Source organism: Tinamus guttatus, unplaced genomic scaffold (assembly GCF_059628265.1).
Source record: "Tinamus guttatus ecotype Peru unplaced genomic scaffold, ASM5962826v1 Tinamus_guttatus_pri_ptg000710l, whole genome shotgun sequence".
In the NCBI taxonomy this organism is placed as follows: Eukaryota; Metazoa; Chordata; class Aves; order Tinamiformes; family Tinamidae; genus Tinamus; species Tinamus guttatus.
Genome location: NW_028289244.1, coordinates 6,346,689 through 6,366,054, shown reverse-complemented (window position 1 = coordinate 6,366,054; position 19,366 = coordinate 6,346,689). Strand labels below are relative to the sequence as shown.

The 19,366-nt window shown below is 51.2% G+C and overlaps 2 protein-coding genes across 4 annotated transcripts in view; one reads left to right on the top strand and one right to left on the bottom strand.

Moving 5' to 3' along the window:
- Positions 1 to 1,612: 1,612 nt before the first annotated feature.
- On the top strand, positions 1,613 to 9,000 carry FAXDC2 (fatty acid hydroxylase domain containing 2). Its single transcript, XM_010223131.2, has 8 exons — positions 1,613 to 1,699; positions 4,446 to 4,537; positions 4,641 to 4,744; positions 5,460 to 5,581; positions 5,907 to 6,112; positions 6,603 to 6,708; positions 7,398 to 7,564; positions 8,630 to 9,000. The coding sequence occupies exons 1-8, from the start codon at positions 1,652 to 1,654 to the stop codon at positions 8,784 to 8,786; spliced, it is 1,002 nt and encodes a 333-aa protein (XP_010221433.1). The 5' UTR covers positions 1,613 to 1,651; the 3' UTR covers positions 8,787 to 9,000.
- Positions 9,001 to 15,426: 6,426 nt separating this feature from the next.
- Positions 15,427 to 19,366, bottom strand: part of LARP1 (La ribonucleoprotein 1, translational regulator) — a 42,567-nt gene continuing 38,627 nt past the window's right edge. For all 3 annotated transcript variants that reach the window (XM_088536868.1, XM_088536870.1, XM_088536869.1), the window contains exons 13-20: positions 19,226 to 19,349; positions 18,312 to 18,517; positions 18,109 to 18,215; positions 17,766 to 17,917; positions 17,325 to 17,469; positions 17,007 to 17,116; positions 16,209 to 16,336; positions 15,427 to 15,686 (exon numbers count right to left, since the gene is read on the bottom strand). In XM_088536868.1, the coding sequence (XP_088392994.1) occupies positions 15,465 to 15,686; positions 16,209 to 16,336; positions 17,007 to 17,116; positions 17,325 to 17,469; positions 17,766 to 17,917; positions 18,109 to 18,215; positions 18,312 to 18,517; positions 19,226 to 19,349 (1,194 nt within the window). In that variant the 3' untranslated portion in view covers positions 15,427 to 15,464. The remainder of the gene's footprint in view (positions 15,687 to 16,208; positions 16,337 to 17,006; positions 17,117 to 17,324; positions 17,470 to 17,765; positions 17,918 to 18,108; positions 18,216 to 18,311; positions 18,518 to 19,225; positions 19,350 to 19,366) is intronic.

Sequence of the window (19,366 nt, the reverse complement as noted above, 5' to 3'; positions counted from 1 at the left end):
GGGGAGGAGGCAGATACAGCAGTGCTATTTCAAACTAGAAGACTTTGCCTAAGTAAAACTTCGGTCGTAACTTGGTAATTTCAGAAGGAAGAAGACAGTAAGTGTCATTGTTTTAGCGATTCTCCAAATTAGCAGAACATAAGACAGAACCAAGCAATGGTTCTTTCCCTTCATAAGAACTTGAAGCAGAGTCATGCTCTCCATGCACTCTCCTTTCTAGCCTTTTTCATGCTTAAGATTTAGTAGAGTTTGACTCATCATGGAGTCTTTAAGGAACAAAGTGTTTTCTTAGAGACAGTAGGCACATCTGCACCAAAAGGGCCTGTGTGACAAGATGTGAATATACTGAATGTTACATAATATAAAGTATATCCTCATTATCAGGATGTCTTTTGCTAAAGAAGATTAGATTATAAATAACTGTGACAAATTATTTACACTGTTCAGACTAGCAGGTTATTTCTGCTTGTTACTCGGATATTCTTCATCGGGTATGTTAGAATCCTTGTTTTTTTCAATAAGGTTGTGGCTGACTAACTTGATATATTGGAAACAAAAACGTACACGTGATCTTGGTAAACTAGCTGTAGCAGCTCACAAAGTCCTAACGATGAGGAACATTAAATGCAGAGATAGAAAAGAGGTCTGGGAACAATGTATCTTCTTTAGCACATTCCTATATCAAGAAGAGCTCTATTCTTTTTGACATTAAGTTAGCTTAGATGGAGATTTGGGAGTTAGAGCTCATGATTCCTAATGTCAAATCATTTCTTGCTTAATTCCATTTTTTTCCTTGCCAGAATAGCTTAGCATAAATTGCTTCTATTTAAGTTATCAGTTTGGTGAATTTGCCTCATCCCTTTCAGTCTATAAAGAAGCAGAAGCCCAAGTAGGAAGATTTTTGTGTTATACCCTTTGACTTGCATACTAACATATTGCAGGGAAATAGAGCTGGCAAACTAACAGCATTGCATTTGTAAGAATGTACCCAGAGCCCTTTACGTTGCAGCTAAGGTGTCTGCTCCTGTCTAATATGTGAACTTTTTTTTGGCAGTATATTCCTCCTCTCTGAAACGCTGCAAAAGCAGTATTCCCAGGAGGCTTGCTAGAATCATAAAGGTAATACAACATCATTTCTAAAGAATTTCATTCATTATTAACCATAGCTCGTCTTGAAGCAAATATAATCTTATCATATTCTCAAGCTCTGATACACAGTTCTTTGAGCATGTGAATGAAGGATGTGTGGTGCTCTACTGTGTTAATTCTTGTTGGCACAGATTCACCTAGTTACAGCAGGATTTTCCCCCTTTAGTGTTAGTTTAATAGCATGTCTTCATTATGGAGGAATACATGTCCCATACCAGTATTTATTTACACTACCATTTAAGGGAAGCTGTGTAACAACCTACCAGTGCAACAGTCAGAAACTTTGATTTTAGTTGTTCTCCCGTTCCCATACACTTACTCCCTGTTTGCCTTCCGAGACAATACTAAAACTCTTCAGGAAACATGGGGCCAAACAAAGGTGGGAGCAGAACAAGGCAGAGCAAAGATTTTACAGTTTTGCAAATGAACTGGAATTGTAGGGCAGGCTGTTTTTCCCCTCCAGCTGTATAGAGTTCACTTACTTAAATCACTTTTATTTCAGATGAAAAGAGACTCTGGATGTTCCACTGTGGCTGAGCAGCAGAAGCAGGTCAGCTTTTAAAGGAAGTGTTTTGCAGGTGCTTTGGAAGACCAAACACATTGAATCAGCTTCTGAGAAAAGTGGCAAACATTTCTGTGTTCTGGTTGCTTTAGCATGAGTAGGAGCTCAGCACTTGTCACTTCAGTAAGATTTGCCCAGCATTTTTTTCCCTTCTGGTGGACTGCAGCTACAGCACTAAGTGGTGAAGAGCTTGTTGCCTGTTGTTGGCACGTCAAGAGACCTCAGCACTGCAGTGCGGCCAGAAGCTGGGCCAGCTAACTAGGCCAGGTCCTTGAAGTGGTCACGGTAAACCCTGTTTCCTAGTTGGTATGCCCTAGTCTCTTTAGTTGCAGCTAGCAATGCTATTCTGGGCTTCAAATGTTGGCCAACTTGTGGCCGAGCAGCAAGATCTCAGTCGACTTGTGGATCAGAATTTGTGAACTACTGTGCTGGAGCTGCTAGCATAAAGAGAAAGAAGGAGGTAGCAGGGAACTGGACTTGATGAACAGGATTTCTTTTTTTAATGTAAAATCTGCTTTTAGTAGTTATATTGACTGGGGGTCATTCACGTAATCGCTTCCTCACATGCAATAAAAACAGAGTCTCAAACAAGACCATTTCTAGCCAAAGGGCTTTTAAAATAGCTTAAGTGACAAGCTTTAGTGCCTGCCCTTTCTCAAAGCAAGATGTGCATTAGGCATTGAGTTTTTGAAATCAGATCTTCATCTGGAAGATACTGAAGTGTTGATGTACTGCTTGGTTTAACTAAAAATTCTGACATTCTAAGACATTAGCGTTTTTCTTTGCTACGTTCTTTCTCCATAAAAAGAAAAGAAAAAAAGGAAAAAAAAAGAAAAAGAAAAAAAGGATGTATAAGACACTATTTTGTTAAAGTGCTGTAAGCTTCACATAGCTTTTGTAATTTTTTTTTCCCCTAAAACATACATGGATAGTAGTACAGAGTCTAAAGATTAAAGAATTCTTACCTGATGTCAGCGTGCATGAGCTGTCACGTGGATGGAACTGGAAACAAGAAAACGCTCAGGGAGCAAATCTGCAGCGCCAAGACCAGCACGTGCCGGGAGAGCTCTTGCACCAGCCTTGCATTTCTAGTCCAGTACACTCAGGGCTAAAGGTGGCAGATGATTATATTGCCTTTAATGTAAGCCTATAGGGTTCACAAACCTAAGGCTGTAGGGCAAGAGTCCTTTAAATTGCTTCCTCCCATTTGCTAATTTGATAAAAACCCAGATGACAGTAACAAATGTTTGTTTGAACGAGGAAACTTTCTGTGCTTATCAGCAAAGTTTTATCCCAGGACAAGTAAGTATTGCATAAAGGCTCTGGGCAGTGATGGTAAATATCCTGTGGCTGTTTTACAGATTTTTAAAGAGCTCTTAACACTCAAAGCTGTATAGCGAGGGCTTCCCTGTATTGCATTACTGTAAACACACCTGCACTCAACATTTATTAGTAAGTTGTCACTCTTGTTTGTCTTCTTTGACAGGAGACAAACAGGACAGCAACTATGAATCATGCTATTTTTACTCTAGTCTGTTTTTGCAGCACAACAACATAGTTAAACAGGAAGGATGGAGCTGCAAACAAGATACTAGCTGGTTATTATACTATGTTATTTAGAACTGTATTTTTCTCTCTCATTCTTTAGCCTCTAGATGAATATTATGGGTAATCAATCAAGAAAACCCAACCTAAGATTTCTGGGCTCTGGAACCATTTCCATTTTGGGCTGCTGTAAAAGACAGATAGTTAATTACCTGTTTGCCATGTCTTTGCTGAACAGCTCATTTTTGGGTTCTGGAATACTTAAAATATATTGAATACAGCTTTTTGAATATTTGTTTTACTAGACTCTTGAGGTCCCATGAATCATTTTCTGACTCTTGTCGTTGCTCTGCATAGTTAAAATCCATACTGTGATTAAAAAGGGCATTGCAAACATCACAGGTGCCTTTATGCTCCTGTGCAGGAGTATTTAGCAGATAACATTTCCATGACTGAATCCTGGAATGCAGAGTACTTCCTTTTCAAAAGTTCTGCATTTTAGTTCCTTGGGAACAGCAGCTGCTCTGTACAGATGGCACACACTATCTATTAGCCAAGTTGTACTCTTCGTACTAGAATTGTGTTGTATCTGTGACGGGCTATAATAGCAGAGCAAAGTAAATTATGTAGGGAAGGGCTAATTTCTCAGACCATTGTTATTGTTGGGAACAAAAGGCAAGCTTATGTGTACATGAGTGACTTCAGAATCAATCTACAAAGCTAAAAATGATGCTGAGAGAAGCAGTTCTGAATTAACTGGAGCTGTTAATCAGGTCATCCAGGCACAAGAGTTCTTTGCTGCTGCAAGGGGACAGTGTGTTACACAGTGGGAGGGAAGATATATTGGCAGAGCAAGATAGTTCCTTACCCCCAGGTCTTCTAGGCCTAGATAATCCTTTAGATAGTGAGAAGTACGACCAATAAAAACAGCGAGGGAAAAAGTCAGTGCTCCCTTTTCTCACTGGTTATTCCAGAGAAATTCTGTGTCAGTAACACTTCAGGTTTGTACAAGCACTGGAGATGGATGTGCACATGCACTCCACTACCCACACTCAGGCTCCCACAGCAGCTTTGTAACTGTGTTCTTTACACTGTGAAACAAAAGTCATCCTATGATGGGCAACTTTACCTCCTCTTTTTCAAGTTAAAAACACAGCAGCACGTGTTTACTGTTACTGCTTGCTCACAGGAGGAGAAGATCTGGGATGCTGTGAAGATCACTGCCTATGTCCTGATGGTGGGGCTGCTCACATTCACTGCTTTAATGAACACTGTTTCTGGGTAAGATTATTCAGACAAAAGGCCTGAGGAGAAACATTTTTGGACAGAGATGGGAAAAGTGGTTGATTAAAGGATGGGTGACTGAGAACACTTATTCCCGCAGGTATGTACAGGAGATATGGGAGACTTCAGGCCATTTCTGGCAAGCAACATGGCTAAAGCTCTACAACTTTTTTGAGGGAAGGGAGTGGGCAATCTTCTTCTTTGGTGAGTTCTCAGGATAACAACCCTCCACTGTGTGATGGATGCCATCCAGCCATTGCCTCTAAAAGAGGGACAAGGACATGCCTTCCCCTACTAAAAAAAATGCATATGGGGCCTCAGAGCCATCCACAACTGACACAGTGCAACTGTGCTTCCTTTGGACTAGCTCCTCATTAGATGCCTTATACAGATTAAAATTTTCATCTTTTTGCTCTTGCTGGGTGCACAGAAATGTCTTTACTCCACACTTTTTGCTCCAGTGAGAATTGAATGACTCAGTAGAACTAACTACTGAAAATTAAAGCAAATGGGTGAATTTTGCTGTAGGAACTATACAGCTGTGCCTGTCACTAGCACTTGGTGAACAGGCCAGGCAGGGATGTTGCAAGACGCAAGGCTCTATGCGGCCATGTCCAACTTGTATTTAAGCCCATCCCTGACAGAGAACACCGCAGCCTCCCAAAAGAGCCCTTTCTTACTCTGTTTTGGCAAGTTTCAGCCTAGGGGACACTTGTGTGCTGTAGCTTTCTTGCTATCTCGTAGGTCTTATCATGGTGTCAGGAAGTACCTGCGTTCTATTTTAAAGCATCTCAGGACAGGAAACACAAACCTTGCACAGCTGGATCCCTGCCAGGACCCTCTGGACATTGTAATTTGTTTCTCATTTACCCATATCTCCTATTTGTTAACATGTCCCTACCTTTTCCTCCTGTCACAGGTGCTGCACTGGTTCCTAGTCTTGTTTTTTGGAGTTTCAATGGGATCCTTATGGTGGCTGATGTAACAGGAAAACCAGATTTCATTACTCGGTATCGCATTCAGCTGGGCAAGAATGATCCTGTAAGTGTTTCTCACTGTGCCTCTTCTGCTGGCTAAACACTTCCCGCAGTCTCAGGCTTGGAGAGGAGAAGCTGTTAAGCAATTCTCTTGGAAGGAGGTGGGACTCAAGAAGAACCAAGTTGAGTCTTGTACATCAGCTGCAGAGAGGAAGGCAGATTTTGTGATTATGCTACTGATTAGATCTGTATTATCTGACAGCTTATTAAGAAGCTGATGCCTAGACTAATATGAAAAAACCCACTGTGCACCTGAAAGGCTTTTATCCTGCCATTTCAAAATCACATTGCTTCTGGTATAGCCTGAAGTCCCGACTTCTCTTTTGTAGGTGGACACCCAGAAATTGCAGCAAGCAATATACACAGCACTGTGTAATCAGTTCTTTGTGTCCTTCCCTATGCTTATACCCATGTTCTACATCATGAAATGGTGGGGAAACACCTTCAGCATGGAACTACCCACCTTCCGCTGGTTCCTTGTGGAGCTCAGCATCTTCACCATCCTAGAGGAAATGCTCTTCTATTATTCACACAGGTGAGCTAACACAGGAACGGGACTCTCGCCAGTCTTTCAAGGTTGAGAACTGTACCCTTCTTTTATAACAGCAGTAGACACAGCATTCCCATAAATATATTGATTTCCCTTTGGACTAATGCACACAGAGAACCTAAAAAGGCCATTTCTTACTAAGGATCCACATAATCTAAAATCCTGTCTCTAACAGATGTCAGTAGGAGAAATCTAGAATGGTGAAAATAAAGTGAGTCTCTTCCCCCAAAGTACTCCCAGGTTTGAGCCTAGACTTTTGTGTTTTAAGAGCAGCCAATGGACCTAATCATTGACTGAGGGCCCAGTGATAGAGACAGGGAAACTGTGAGTCCTACATTGTTATTCCCAGCTGCTCGAAAATCTCTTCATTAAAGGGAGAACTGTGAGCAAGGCTGCAGCAGAAATTCAGTGTCATGTTGCTTGGTGTTCCTCTCTTATGAGGCTCAAAACCAGCATTTCTGTTTTCTCTACTTAGGCTTGCTCACGTCCCCCTCCTGTACAAGCACATTCACAAGAAGCACCACGAATGGACAGCCCCCATTGGAGTCGTCTCCATTTATGCTCACCCCGTGGAGCACATAGTAAGTGGATTCCTCAGTGTTCACCCCAAGTTCCTGCATGGAACGTGATTTCCGTGGGATGAGGATGAATGGTGAAAGAAGGAAGGCAAGTTCAGCGGCTCTGGTGCATGGCTGGCTGCCATCTCCTGTAACAGCAGCCCGAGCTGCAGCTCCAGCTCCAGAAAGCAGCTCGAGCAGCGTGCGGAATTTGGAGTCTCTTGAGATTCGGGAGCGCAGATGATCCTGGCTAGTGCAGTAAGCTTGGGCTGGGCAACGAGAGCTGCCTGTGCTGCTGGTAGCACAGTGAAGTGATGCAGCTGGAATTACCACAGTGCTACGTTTAACTGCACGTGCCCAGAGGCCAGTGACCAGGTTGCCCAAGAGCAGCTTCAGCGTTATTCCAAAGGGAAGGTCAAATTCAGACCTCTGACTCCAGGGAGAGTTATTAAAAGTGCTGTCCTTGCACCCTTTCTTTGAATTCACATCTAATTTTTCCTACAAGCTTGGACAGTTGGTACGTGCTGTAGCAAGTACAGCCCTGTTGCCTCAGAGCAGATTATGCTCTGGTATTTTGGTTGGTATCCTAGTGAGGCATTTGCAGAGGGGTCTCACCTTTGCAGTATTTTCACAGAACTAATGCAATGTATCATCCAAGTGAGGCTGCATTTTGTGGACCCACTAACGAGGTGGAGTTTGCTTCTCATTTCTAGCTCTCCAACACGTTACCCGTCATGACGGGCCCGATGGTGATGGGGTCTCACATCGCGTCCATCGCGGTGTGGTTCTCCCTGGCGCTCTTAACAACGAGCATTTCGCACTGTGGCTACCACCTGCCCCTGCTCCCGTCGCCGGAATTCCACGACTTCCACCACCTCAAGTACGTGTGGGCTCTGCTCAGCCTCCCCTTCCCCTCCTGCCGTGCACTGTCCCTGCTTTCGAAGGTCAGGTGGTTTTGCATGACTCATGATGAAGCAGAGTTCACTTAGGAGGACAAATGCTCGGTTATTTAAACAGTTACAGCACAAGTCTGGATTTCAAAGGATTGCAACTGCTCTCCTGTGCCACTGCCAGCCACCTCCCCGAGATCTGCGTTTCTCCATCAGCTGACTTGGAAGCTTGCAACAGAGCACAACACAGCGGCTGAGGCTCAGAGTGTTTCAGGGTTCCTTAAGATTCCATGGGAAAAGCACAAGGCAGCTGAAGTAGCAGGTATCACCTGGCCTTCCCCAGGGCAAGCGCAGGGTCAAAGATGGATCTTTGCAAAGTTTTTCCCAGAAGCTTAGAAAATACCGCACAGGATCTAGAATAAAGGGAGAGCAAGGGCCAACTGCACAGCTGATATGTTTGCAGAGGAGCCTGCCCCATATGCTGGGGTTAACAGCATTCTGATCAGGGATCCTGCCCAGGCAACCTCCTGACAAAAGGCCTCAGCCCCCTTTTCTCCCAGAGAGAGCTGTTAGAGATACAAAAGCAGTGGAAGATTGTTCAGATGCTCATTAAATCCTGCAAATATTCCCTTTAACCCAGTTTGCCTCTCCTGTTGGAGCAGGAGATACTCTCCTCAGTGCAGCACAGCACCCCGAACAGAGCCCGCTCGTTACCAGCCCCTTCCTCGGGGCTCAGCTCCCGGCAGGACGCGGCTCCCGCAGGCGCCGGGCTCTCCGCAGCCCTCGCTGGGCGGCCCGGCCTCGGCCTCGGGGCTTTCCTGCTCCCACAGCGCTGAGCCGCCCCGGAGCACGAGAGCTGCTTCTCAGCAGGATCTGTTCTGGGTAACGACGCAGAGAGGTGCCAGGAGCAGTTTCGCCCAAGCTTCAGCAAGGGTGGAAGACAGACCTCTGCTGGAGGCTGCCACCACCGGGAAACGACTGGGCGGCCTGCGAGGAGAGGGATGGAATAGGAAGGGCCTCCAGTGACGTCTGTCTGTCCTCTGTTTGGCTGGCAGGTTCAACCAGTGCTACGGAGTCCTGGGACTGCTGGATTATCTTCACGGAACAGACACCCTGTTCAGACAAACAAAAGCCTACAAGAGACACCGAGTCCTCCTCAGCCTCACACCGCTCTCCGAGAGCATCCCTGATTCTCCCAAGAGAGCAGAGTGAGGCCCACCGGGTCCCAGCCCATGCACAGCCGGACCAGGAGAGCTAGAGACAAGGATTTATGCCAAACAGTGTTTTTATGTGGAAGAAGGTCATTACTCTTCTTAAGTAACAAAACTCAAAGCTGAACTCAGAAATGCTACTTGAGATTCCTGCATTTGCTGCCTGTTAATTCCTGTCTAGGGCACAAAAACTTTCTCTAGAAAGGTATTTTAAATATATATATATTTAATTATTTGTGCTGTTCCTTGGTTCTTGCTGCCTGCCCCTAACCAGATGTGTTCTAGGCCACGTGGTTGGTTGTTTTTTTTGGTGGATGGAGGCGAAGAGGGCCCTGTATGAAGGCCCTAGCACATTTTCACAGGCCATACTTTTGGCCATATTACTACTCTTTCAGCTGAATATACAGAATTATCAGTAAAATTATGACAACTACACCATGTAGTGATTCAAAAGCACTATTTCAGTGAAATTCAACTTTACCCAATCTCAGAATGCCTTGGATGGGGGTTTATTTGTCCTGAACCCCATGGAAATGGGGCCTTGACTTAGGAAACACGCCCCATAGACACTGCAGGGGCTCCAGGTTCCCGTGAGCAGCGCCTCAACGTGCAGGAGCCTCGTACAGACCTGAATCCTCAGCTCTGCAAACTAACCTGCAAGTCACAGAGTCCCAGGACGGTTGAGGTTGGCAGGGACCTCTGGAGATCATCTAGTCCAACCCCCCTGCACGAGCAGGGGTGCACGGGGCACAGGGCGGCATCCAGGCAGGTTTGAAGATCTCCAGAGCAGGAGCCTCCACAGCCTCTCTGGGCAGCCTGTGCCAGGGCTCGGGCACCATCACAGTGAAGTTCCTCCTCACATGGAGATTAAACTTCCTGTGTTTCAACTTACACCCGTTACCCCTCGTCCTGTCACCAGCCATCACAGAGAAGAGCCTGCAAATGTAAAGCAAGTTTCTGCCATGTGGGCTACAACAAAGCACAAGTGGGAGAACTTGGGTTTTTACTGTTAAGTGATATGAGAGAATCAAGGGAATAAGAAGTCACCACTCCCATGGGAGCACGTGCATCCATGGGTACCTACGCAATAGGAATTATTTTCGCCAGGATCCTCTTAACATCTGGGGACCTGGTACACAAAACAAATACATACAAAATCAGATTAATCATTGCTGGGTCCGTGTTCTTCGTAGGCAATTTTTCTGAGAACCCCGTGCAGCCGGGCCGCACCGCGCTGCCCGCGCCAGCTCCGGCCCCTGCGCGCGGGAGCTCTGCCGCTCACACGACCCACGGGCCCCTCCAGAGGAGGCTGCAAGACAAACCCCACAGCGCACTGTCTTTTGAAGTTTTTATTTTTATACATTTTTTTTGTATTAAAAAGGAAAAAGCATAATTACCACAAATTACAAAGGACTAAAGCATTACTAGAATAATGAATCACATCAGCCTAGAAAGCAGATACTCTGAATAATATTAATGTTATAATACAAGCTCTCATTCAAGTATTTTACATTTTTCTCTTTTCCTTTTATATGATGATGATGATTCTAGCACATGGGTCAAAGATTATGTACTATCGACATAAGATGGATCATGTACAGCGGGCCATATTAACAAGATTTTCCTCTGAAGTGATAAATGGTCTGTGATGAGTCATTTTAAGTTCGTCTCTACAATAAATGCAGCTGAAGAAGGTTGCACACACTTTCTAGATCGGGGAAACAGAGGGCTGGGGTCGGGACACACACAGTTGGAGAAGGGCCAGCACATCAAACCATCACCCCCTTCGTCCGGGCGAGCTAGCGGGAGGCCGAGGCCCGTTCCTCGCCGTGGTGGCGGGCCGGGCCGGCTGCCCTCCCCGCGGGCGCGCGCCGCCTCACGCGTTGCCGCGCGCGCCGCCTCATGTTGCCTCGCACGCTGCCTCACACGTTGCCTCGTGCGCCACCTCATGTTGCCTCACGCGTTGCCGCGCGCGCCGCCTCGCCGTGGGGACTCGGGCCAGCGCTGCAGCCACGCTGAGGCGGGAAGGAGCCGCGGAGGGACAGAGAGGGGAATCTCGAGTTAGCCCCGAGCGCCTCAACGGGACAGCCAGGCAGGCGCAGGCCGCCCCGCGAGCTCCCGCCCTCGCGACGCGCTTGTCACAGATACACGGTCCTATGTTCAAGTGTCTGCAGAAAATGCAACTGTAAACTACTCGTGGAAACACTGCCCTCCATCCACCTATCTCATGCCACTGAGATGAGTATTTTCCTTTTAAGAAGTCATTTATCTATTACATGTATTGGAAACTTTTAAAAAAAAAAGTCAGTGAGGCATTTAACATCAAGTGTAGCAACCCTCTCAAGAGCCTAGCATCCATTTCAAAACAGTGACTAAGTGACATAACCAGTCTCAGAGAAGAGACACAGCAGAGAGAAGCATTCCAAACACAGCTTGCTACATTTACAGTTTTTTTTTTTAATCCTTTTGATAAAATAACTGGAAAGGCATTAACAGCTAAAAGGCCCCCTCCTGCGCGCGGCCGTGCTGAACGCGTGAGGAACCGCAGCGGGACCCTGAGGCCGCCGCGCCGCCTTGTTACAGTACAGGTGACCAGGGAGGAGCCCGAGAGGAGCCGCGGCACCACAGGGAGCGCGGAGGGAGGCGGCGGGAAGGGGGACAGACAGGCAAATGGGCCAACCAGGGTTGGCTTTTTCCCCCATTTTGTTTCTTTTTAAACAGACGCGGCCAAGCAGCAATGCCTCCTCCAAAACGCGTGCGCCTTCCTCCCGGCGAGCCCCCGCCACGGGCGCTGCTGGTCACCGCCGCGCTCGGAGGGGAGAGGCCGCGAGGGGGTCAGCGCTGCCCCGCAGCCCCACGGCGCCTCTCTGGAAGCAGCCGGGGCTCCCTGGGCCCCGCCGGCTCCCGGTGCCGCTCCGGGAGCTGCGGCCCCGCGGCTGAGGCGCTGCAGCAGCGGGACCGCGCGTGCCGACCGCTCCGAGCGCGGGGAGGAGGCAGCGTGAAACACGACGGCCACCAAGCACGCAGGCTGCAAGCAAGGCCGGGCTCCTTCCCCGGCAGCGGGGCACGGGCGCTCCAAGCTTCCTCCAAAGCACAACCTGTGTCCGGGCAGACACCCCTCTCCCGGCGCGGGGAGCCGCGGGCAGCACGTTCTGTAGGAGGTGCCCCCAGCAGCAGAGCTCGCGTAGCAAGAAGGAAAGTGCCCTCAAGGACCTGCCCCTGCGCACACCAAGCTGAAAACCTCGCTCAGGTTGAGCTCCTCGGCCCTGCGCCCCCCGCCTGGCCGCACGCTGCTGCACGGAACAAGGGCACACAGACGGGCAGGAATAAAAACCAAGATTTATTGACCTGCGTTGTTTCACTTCACGGGAAGACGCACAGGGGCAAGTGACAGCTGCCTCGAGGTGCTGCTGCCCCTCTTCCTGGGCCGGACGCACTGCTGTCTAACACAGACGAGCACAAGGCACAGTTAACACACGGCCTCCCGTCACTGCACCCGCAGAGCCGAGCACGCGGGCGGCCCTCGCGCCACCAACGTGGTCCCACAGCCACACTGATGCCACCACCACTGACTCGGCACAGGGGGAAACTGTTCGGGGCCGAGACCAGGATCTCGGCCTGGAAAACTAAAATACTAATTTAAGATCAACTCAGATTTTGAAAAATTCTCTGGGATGTTTCTTAACTTCTTCTACTAGCCCAGCAATTCCACAGCCTGCTCCACAAGCAGCAACGCCATGGGAGCACCTTACTTTTCCTAGTTTCCTGTTTCGTTTGTTGCTAAAATAAAAAGCAGACGATTGGCTTCAAAAGAGAACATGCACCAATGGGAGGAACACAAGGACCTCTGCAGCAAAGACCTCCTGGGGCATCAAGGAAACCCCCCTGCACTCGAGAACAACCAGGACCAAGTCACCAGGGCCCTTGTTCAGTCTCCAGTGTGCAGCCTCAGGGCTCCTCCTGCCCAACTTGGGGTCAAAACCTGCCGCATTCGTTAACATCAGACAACTCCAGCCCGCAACGGAAGGGAAACTCGGAGGTAACAGCCAAGGCCGTGCCGCTGTACAAACATTGCTCGACAATCACAGCCGGGTACCGCTCTGGGAGCCCAGACCACCGCTGCTGGAGCGGAGCAAGCCAAGGACGTGTCCATGTGCTAAAACGTGGTCTCCGAATGGTACCAAGCTGCAGGAGTGATGTGCTAATGGTAGACAGACCGGAATGGGATCACAACACGAGGAAACGGCAAAGTAGCAGCTGCCCGGCCTCACTCAAACCCCAACTGCGCTTTCGGGTACCAGCAGCACCTCCCGAAGCTGCTCCACGCGGTCCAGCCCACCTCCCGCCCTCCCTCCCGCGCACGGAGGCAGCGCATTTGTCCCAGGTGCGTTTGGAAGATGGTACCTTCAGCCAGGCAGGGCCCAACAGGCCTCCAACGCCCCTCTGATCTCCCACCCGCTTCCCGCTCTGGCCACCGTGCCCAAGCTCCGTGTCCCTTTTCCTGCTCTCGCCTCCTAGCTGCTCTTGCCACCAAGCCCCACAGCTACACGGGGACGGCTCCACAGGATGACTCACTTTTCCAGCTACAGGATGCAGCACTGCACGGGGCAGCGCTGTGGAAGGATGCGGCTCTTACCAAGGTCTGATTTCGCAAGGAGGGTAACACAACTACGAGCTGCGTCTCGGCGTCGTTGCGGCAGTGCCCCCGCCAGCAGGCACAGCAGCAGCGCAGTTCGCGAGGGAGCAGGAGCCACAGCCAGGCCAGCTCTAAAGCACATATCCTGACCCAGGAGACAGAGTGCAGCAGCAGCAAGGCAAGCAGCTCTTACTGAAAACAGCTTCTACCTTTAAAGCAGGAGCACCATCTTCCAGTGCTACATGGGGCTCCAGGAGCAGACCCCGCTCTGACGCGACCCCAGCACGCGGCTGCATGTTCCAAGGCAACGCAACTCTCACTCTGGGGAGGATGTGCCTGCCCGCGCTCCCCGGGCGCTGCGGAGGAGCTGAGCAAACGCAGGGGCAGCTCTCACCCCCTCCCTCAGCTACACGGGGCAGCACGGGAGTCTCAGCCCTTGGAGAAGCTCGGGGGACCCCGGGCAGTCCCTGCCGAGACGCAGAAGGAAACCCCCCACGAGCCCCTCTGGACAGGCCGGGCTCCCCGGGGCGGCTGCAGCCCCGCATCACCCACCCGGCAGGCGACGGCCGCGGGCGACGGCCGGTCCCTGCGGCTGCCGGGACGGATCCCTGCTCACCCGCGCGCCCCGACGCGCAGAGCGGACCCAGCTCCCGCCTCGGCGCCCCAGGCCTGGCTGGGGCCGGCACAGGAGCCGCAGCCACGGGCCGGTCCGAGCGGAGCCGTGACGCCGGGGTCGCTGCCGCGGGAGGACGCTGCGACGGCGCCGACGCAACGCGGGGCTTCCTCCGCTTCACCAGCGTGGGGGTTGCCTGCCCGCAGCACCCTGCCCTGCCGGGGACGGCGCCGGCGGCCCAGGGAGCTCCGGGAAAGGCCGCGGGGAGGTCGGCTCGGCAGCAGCGCTGGAGGAGCCGGGCCAGGAGCCCAGCGCGCTGCGAGGTCCGGGGAGCCGAGCGAGCCTCCCAGTTCCAGCTCCACCGTAAGGCAACTTTTTTTTTTTTTTCTCCTTTTTTGTTTTTTTTTTTTCTTCAGTTAATATTTCCAAGGAAGAAAGCAAAGGGAGATGTGTCTTTTTAAAGAGTTTTTGTTGTTGTTATTTTTAGGGGTTTTGTTTTTTGTTGTTGTTGTTCATCGTTCTTTCATTTTTCCAAGGGGAAAAAAAAAAGGAAGAGAAAATCTCCTTCAGCAAAGTCCTGTCTTTGGCTGCGGGGCGCTCCTGGGGAGGCAGGCACACCGTGCGCACGGCTCACGTCCAGGCGCCCGCCCGCCTCTCAGCAGCCCCCGCGCAGGAAGGAGGCAGAACAAACCTATCCTCGGCAGAGGTCCTTTGGTTGACTTCCAAATTGTCCGTGACGGAAGGGAGAGGCGGGCAGAGAGAGAGCCAGACCCAAGGGAAGGCTGGAGGTGAAGACGCTGCGGAGGAGGGACAGGGATGACGTTCCTTTTGCAGCAGTCAGTGACGGAGACGCACGGGCGAACGTGGAATGGGAGGAATCGGCCAGGCCACGGAGATCGGAGGCTCCCAGGGTCACCAGGCGCTGCGGCTTCGAGCCCCCAGCAGGGAACCTCACTCCTCCGAGCTCCCCAGCGATCCAAAGGGTGAACACAGAGGGGAGTTTCGGGGGCCACGCAGAGCAGACTTGTTTTGGTAAATCCAGACAAACTTCTAGCAATAATTTAAAACTTGATATATATATAATAATAATAAAAAAATCTCCCCTTTCCAACCCAGCCAGAACATTTTTTTAAGAGACACTAAGACATGAATGTGTGCACAGAAGGGGAGCAGTGGGGAGGAAAAGCAAAGGATGGGTCCAGTGGGGTGGGTCTGGCTCCGGTCAGGGTTGTAATAGCAAAATGGTGTTTTAGATGCAGATCGTCTTTGCTTTCCAGCCACAAGAGAAAAAAAAATATCATGTGCGTTGTAGTTTCTCCCTAGCAGCCATTTTCCAACTGCCTTCCTGTCCTTCCTCCTCGCATGTCCCCTCTCCGAGCCCGTTCCCCACCGCCCCCCGTCTCTCAGCGGGAAGCAGAGCTGCAGCTTCTCTACTTCCCCGGCGGCTGCGGCTCCGCGGCCGCGGGCGCAGGGACTGCTTGGCTCAGGTTTTTGGCATCCTCGTGCGCGGGCTGGCTGGGCGACGCGTGGGCTTGGCTGGGTGGGCACTGGCTGACCGTTTTGCTGGAAGACTGGGATGGGTAGCGCTTCCTGCCGTCTCCTCCTGCCGTCGTCGGGTATCTCTTGTGTCCACCCTCCTCTCCCATGGGTGGCTGGAACAGAAACAGCCCAGTATCAGCAGAGTCTTCTCAACTTCAAGGTTCTCTTTTCTGTCTCCTCAGCTGGAGGATGATGCACACACTCGCTGCCCCACAGCCCCACGCCTGCGCAGGAGCAGAGGCTGCACGAGCTTTGTGTCTAGCGACAGCCCCTCTGCTCCTGAGCAGCACCTGACTGGGTGGCAGCGCTATCTGCGTGACCCGGCCCTATCCCACCTCCCTCACAGCCCAGCCCCAGCACTGGAAAGGCCTGAGCTCCCTGCGAGATGGAACAACACAGCACTGCTTAAGTGAAAGGCTGAACGGAGTGAACGTCACTCTCGAGGATGGAGCAGCTGAAGAAGAACAGGTAGCTGGAGGTGTTCAAGTTGCCATCCCTGGCCCAGCTGCAATGATGAGGCATGACACTAGGTGTCACTGACTTCCCCTGCCTCCACCACTGGGGCCCCAAACCCAAGGGGAAGAGGGGAGCCTGAGGAGGGAGACGAGCGCAGTGCAAGCACTGCTCCTACTCACGTCCACGCGGAAGTCCTCGAGGCGCTTGAACTTGCTGAGGTATTCTTGCAATTTGCTGTTGATGTCCAGGTTTTTGGCTTTGGAATATTTTAAGAAGGCCCAGAACTTTTCCAGCCCATAAAGCTGTCCTGGAATGGGTGGAAGAGAATTGAACCACAAGTGAGAACTGTTCCCGAAAGGCTTCCCCAGTACTAGAGCTACAAACTTTCAGTCCCAGAGACTCTTCTAGCCCACCAGAAGGCACAAGGAAGGCAATACAGAGCACGTGGAAGACAGCAAGCTACATCAGGTCAGTAACAGGCAGCCTCCTTGTTAGGAGATGTCCCCAGACTGTGCCTAGACTGATAGTGACAAATAGGTGACAGACTGCCACACTACAAGGCAGTGAGAAAGTCCAGAACAATGTGCTTTGTAATAGCTACAGTCTTCTGTCCTCTCATTGCACCCTACCTCCTCCTACCTCCCCGAACAGGCTCCAGGTAAGCAAACATCTACCCAGTTCTCCCCTGCAAAGCAGGGGCACCCCTCACCACGAGTGGATGGGGACAGAAGGTCTCAAGCCCAGGCAAACTGACACAGGGGAGGAGAGAAAGAAAAGAAAAGAAAAAAAAAACAAACACCCTAGGGCAAAACCATGGAACCCAGTGTAACAGTGGGGCATCGTAGCAAGTCCCAGTTGGACACACTCACATAAAACACTTTCTCATTTTCTCGAAGTCATGAGCAGAGGCCCAGGGGCAGCCACACAGCTGAGCTACGTTACTGCCAAGTCAAGGGGGGGCCAAAGGAGGCACCTACCAGCTTCGTAATCCTTGATGGTCTCTTCTTGAAAGTCTTTAAATATGTCTGGCCGGAATTTCTTCTCCAGCCCATAGCTGTAGTATCTGAAAAGGCACTCCAGACCGTACCTGAGAAGAGAACAGCATGTCATGCTCACTGTGTGCATGCGACACCTGGACAGGGCAGCTCTCAGAGCACAGCACCCTGCTGGGGCAGCCCCAGGCCTGCCCCAACAAGGCAGAGAGATGCTGCCTTCGCTTTGCTGTAAGCCCTGCAGGCCCCAGGCCCTCCTCCCTCATTCCCCTTCCAAGAATGCCCACCCTGCCCTTCTCCTACCTGTATCCCTCCTTCCCATCCTCCACAGCCAGTTGCTTGAACTCCTCATACATTTTCTTGTTGAAGTGATCTCGGAGGAAGAAGGACCAGAACCGGAAGAGCGTGTTCATCTCCTGGGACTGTCCAATGCCCAGTCGTTTCCGCTCTGTTTGGGGAAGAGGGGCTCATTACGAGACAGACCTTGTCACACGCGGCCAGCTCTGTCTGGAGCCCGCAGGAGCGGACAGGCGCCCGCACACAGGAGGGTTTGTGGCACTGTGAATAGCCCCACTTGTTGAAGACCTGAGCTCCCTAAGCCACAGCTCGCTCACTCCACGGACTGGAGGGGAACATCCACTACCCACGAGCTTGTCCTACAGCACCCTGGTACCACGCAAGAGGGCCAGACAGGGGCACCCTGCCCCAAAGCCGGCGGCGCGCTGTCCCTCCCCACGTGCCTACCGTTAAGGCAGCGCCGACGGTACTTGTGGTAGACGTGTTGCGTGAAGCCGTTCTCCTTGAGCAGCTCGTGGGAAGGATGCTGGAACTTGGGCAGGGACTGTGGGGTGCAGCCATAGCTTCCAACAGCCGGGGTCCCTTCTGAGGGGCTGGAACTGAGCACAAGAGACTCCTGTCAATCCCCCTCCTTGGCATCAGCCAGCGACAGCAGCACGAGGTCGCACTCTGCCCTGTGACACGTGTGCCCTGGTCCTGCCAGACCAGACGACACTGCCAGTCCCTTTCCATGCCCATTCCCTTTCCTGTTTCTGCTTTCCCTGTCACCCTGCCTTCCTCTGTCCCAGACCTGATAGAGGCAGTACGAGGCCTGTGTTCCCGAGAATCCATCACCCAGCCCACGTGGCATTCCATCGGCGGATTTGAACTGTGTCTTGTCTTCCTCTTCCGTGGAGTCTGCAAGACACAAAGCAACAGGGATCCATCCTTTTCCCCTCTGGGCCCCAGCTGGGTAACCCCAGCCTCCCTCCTGCACCCCAGCCTAGGTCTCACCTTGGCATCTATCGTCCTGCCTTCTTTTACCACGGGATAAAACCGGGGTGTCTGTGTTGGGTCTTTCAGCTGAGGTGTGCGAGGGGTCCGGGGGGTCCTGGCATTGCGGTAGTTGGGTGATTCTGGTACAGTCGTAGGCAAAGACCGGGCAATTGTTGAAGGCTCAGGGACTCCAAACAGCTTGTTAGCCAAAGCATCTGTAGGTACTGCAGAGAGAAACCCCCAACCTGCATCAAACAGAAGTCTGAGCCTGAGGGTATCACTACAGCCAAGGGACTCCTCACCACGAGCAGGAACTCATGGCTACGTCTCTGTCTTCCTGAGATGACCAACTTCAAACCTAACCCGTGACAAGCCTCTCCAGACAGCCCAAGGCTGTGCAGCAGGTCCTAGCCTGAGTTCCCAGCGATTCTACAAAGTTATTTCCTTCCCAGTGGCTAATAGCAATGACAACTCCCTGCAACCCAAGCAGGACAGACCAGCACTCCGCCTGAGCACCAGGTACCCAGGCCTGGCAGGGAATTGTCTCCCAGGTAAGGATGTTCTGATGAGTGGGTCCAAAAGGGAAATTGCATCCTCACTGTTAGGTGAGAGCCTAGCAAGATTTCCCCCATCAGCTGGGACACCCTTGCTTTTGGGCCTCTTCTCTGGGTGCCCCAAAACACCCAGCTAAGAGAACTGCGCTGCTCTAGGAGAGGGGATACCACACGGCTGTGGGTCCCTACTTTCCTCTCCCCAGCTGTGACCAAACCTCCCAGGCCTACTCACAAATCTTAGATCTGCAGCTCCTGTTCCTGCCACTGCCAGAGCTCCAGGAGGCTGCACTGGCAGGCTTGCTTCAACCCCTCCACCCAAACCCAGCTCTAACAAGGATGAGGACAAATCCAGTCCTACCCATTCCCGCTCTCACTTACCTTGCTGGAACCTGGGAGGGCCGGGAGGAACTTCTTGGTTTGGATCCACAGGGGGCTCTGGGGTCAGGGTATCGAACTGCTCCCTGCTTATCATATTCACCTTCTTGAAGTTCTCCACCTCTTGCTGCATTTGAAGAGGAA

Excerpts from the sequence above, each read along its gene's own strand:
- FAXDC2 (XM_010223131.2), top strand. The coding sequence starts at position 1,652 with ATGAAAAGAGACTCTGGATGTTCCACTGTGGCTGAGCAGCAGAAGCAG. Across the intron at positions 5,582-5,906 it reads AGCTGGGCAAGAATGATCCT|GTGGACACCCAGAAATTGCA; the intron begins GTAAGTGTTTCT and ends TCTCTTTTGTAG. Across the intron at positions 6,709-7,397 it reads CTCACCCCGTGGAGCACATA|CTCTCCAACACGTTACCCGT; the intron begins GTAAGTGGATTC and ends TCTCATTTCTAG.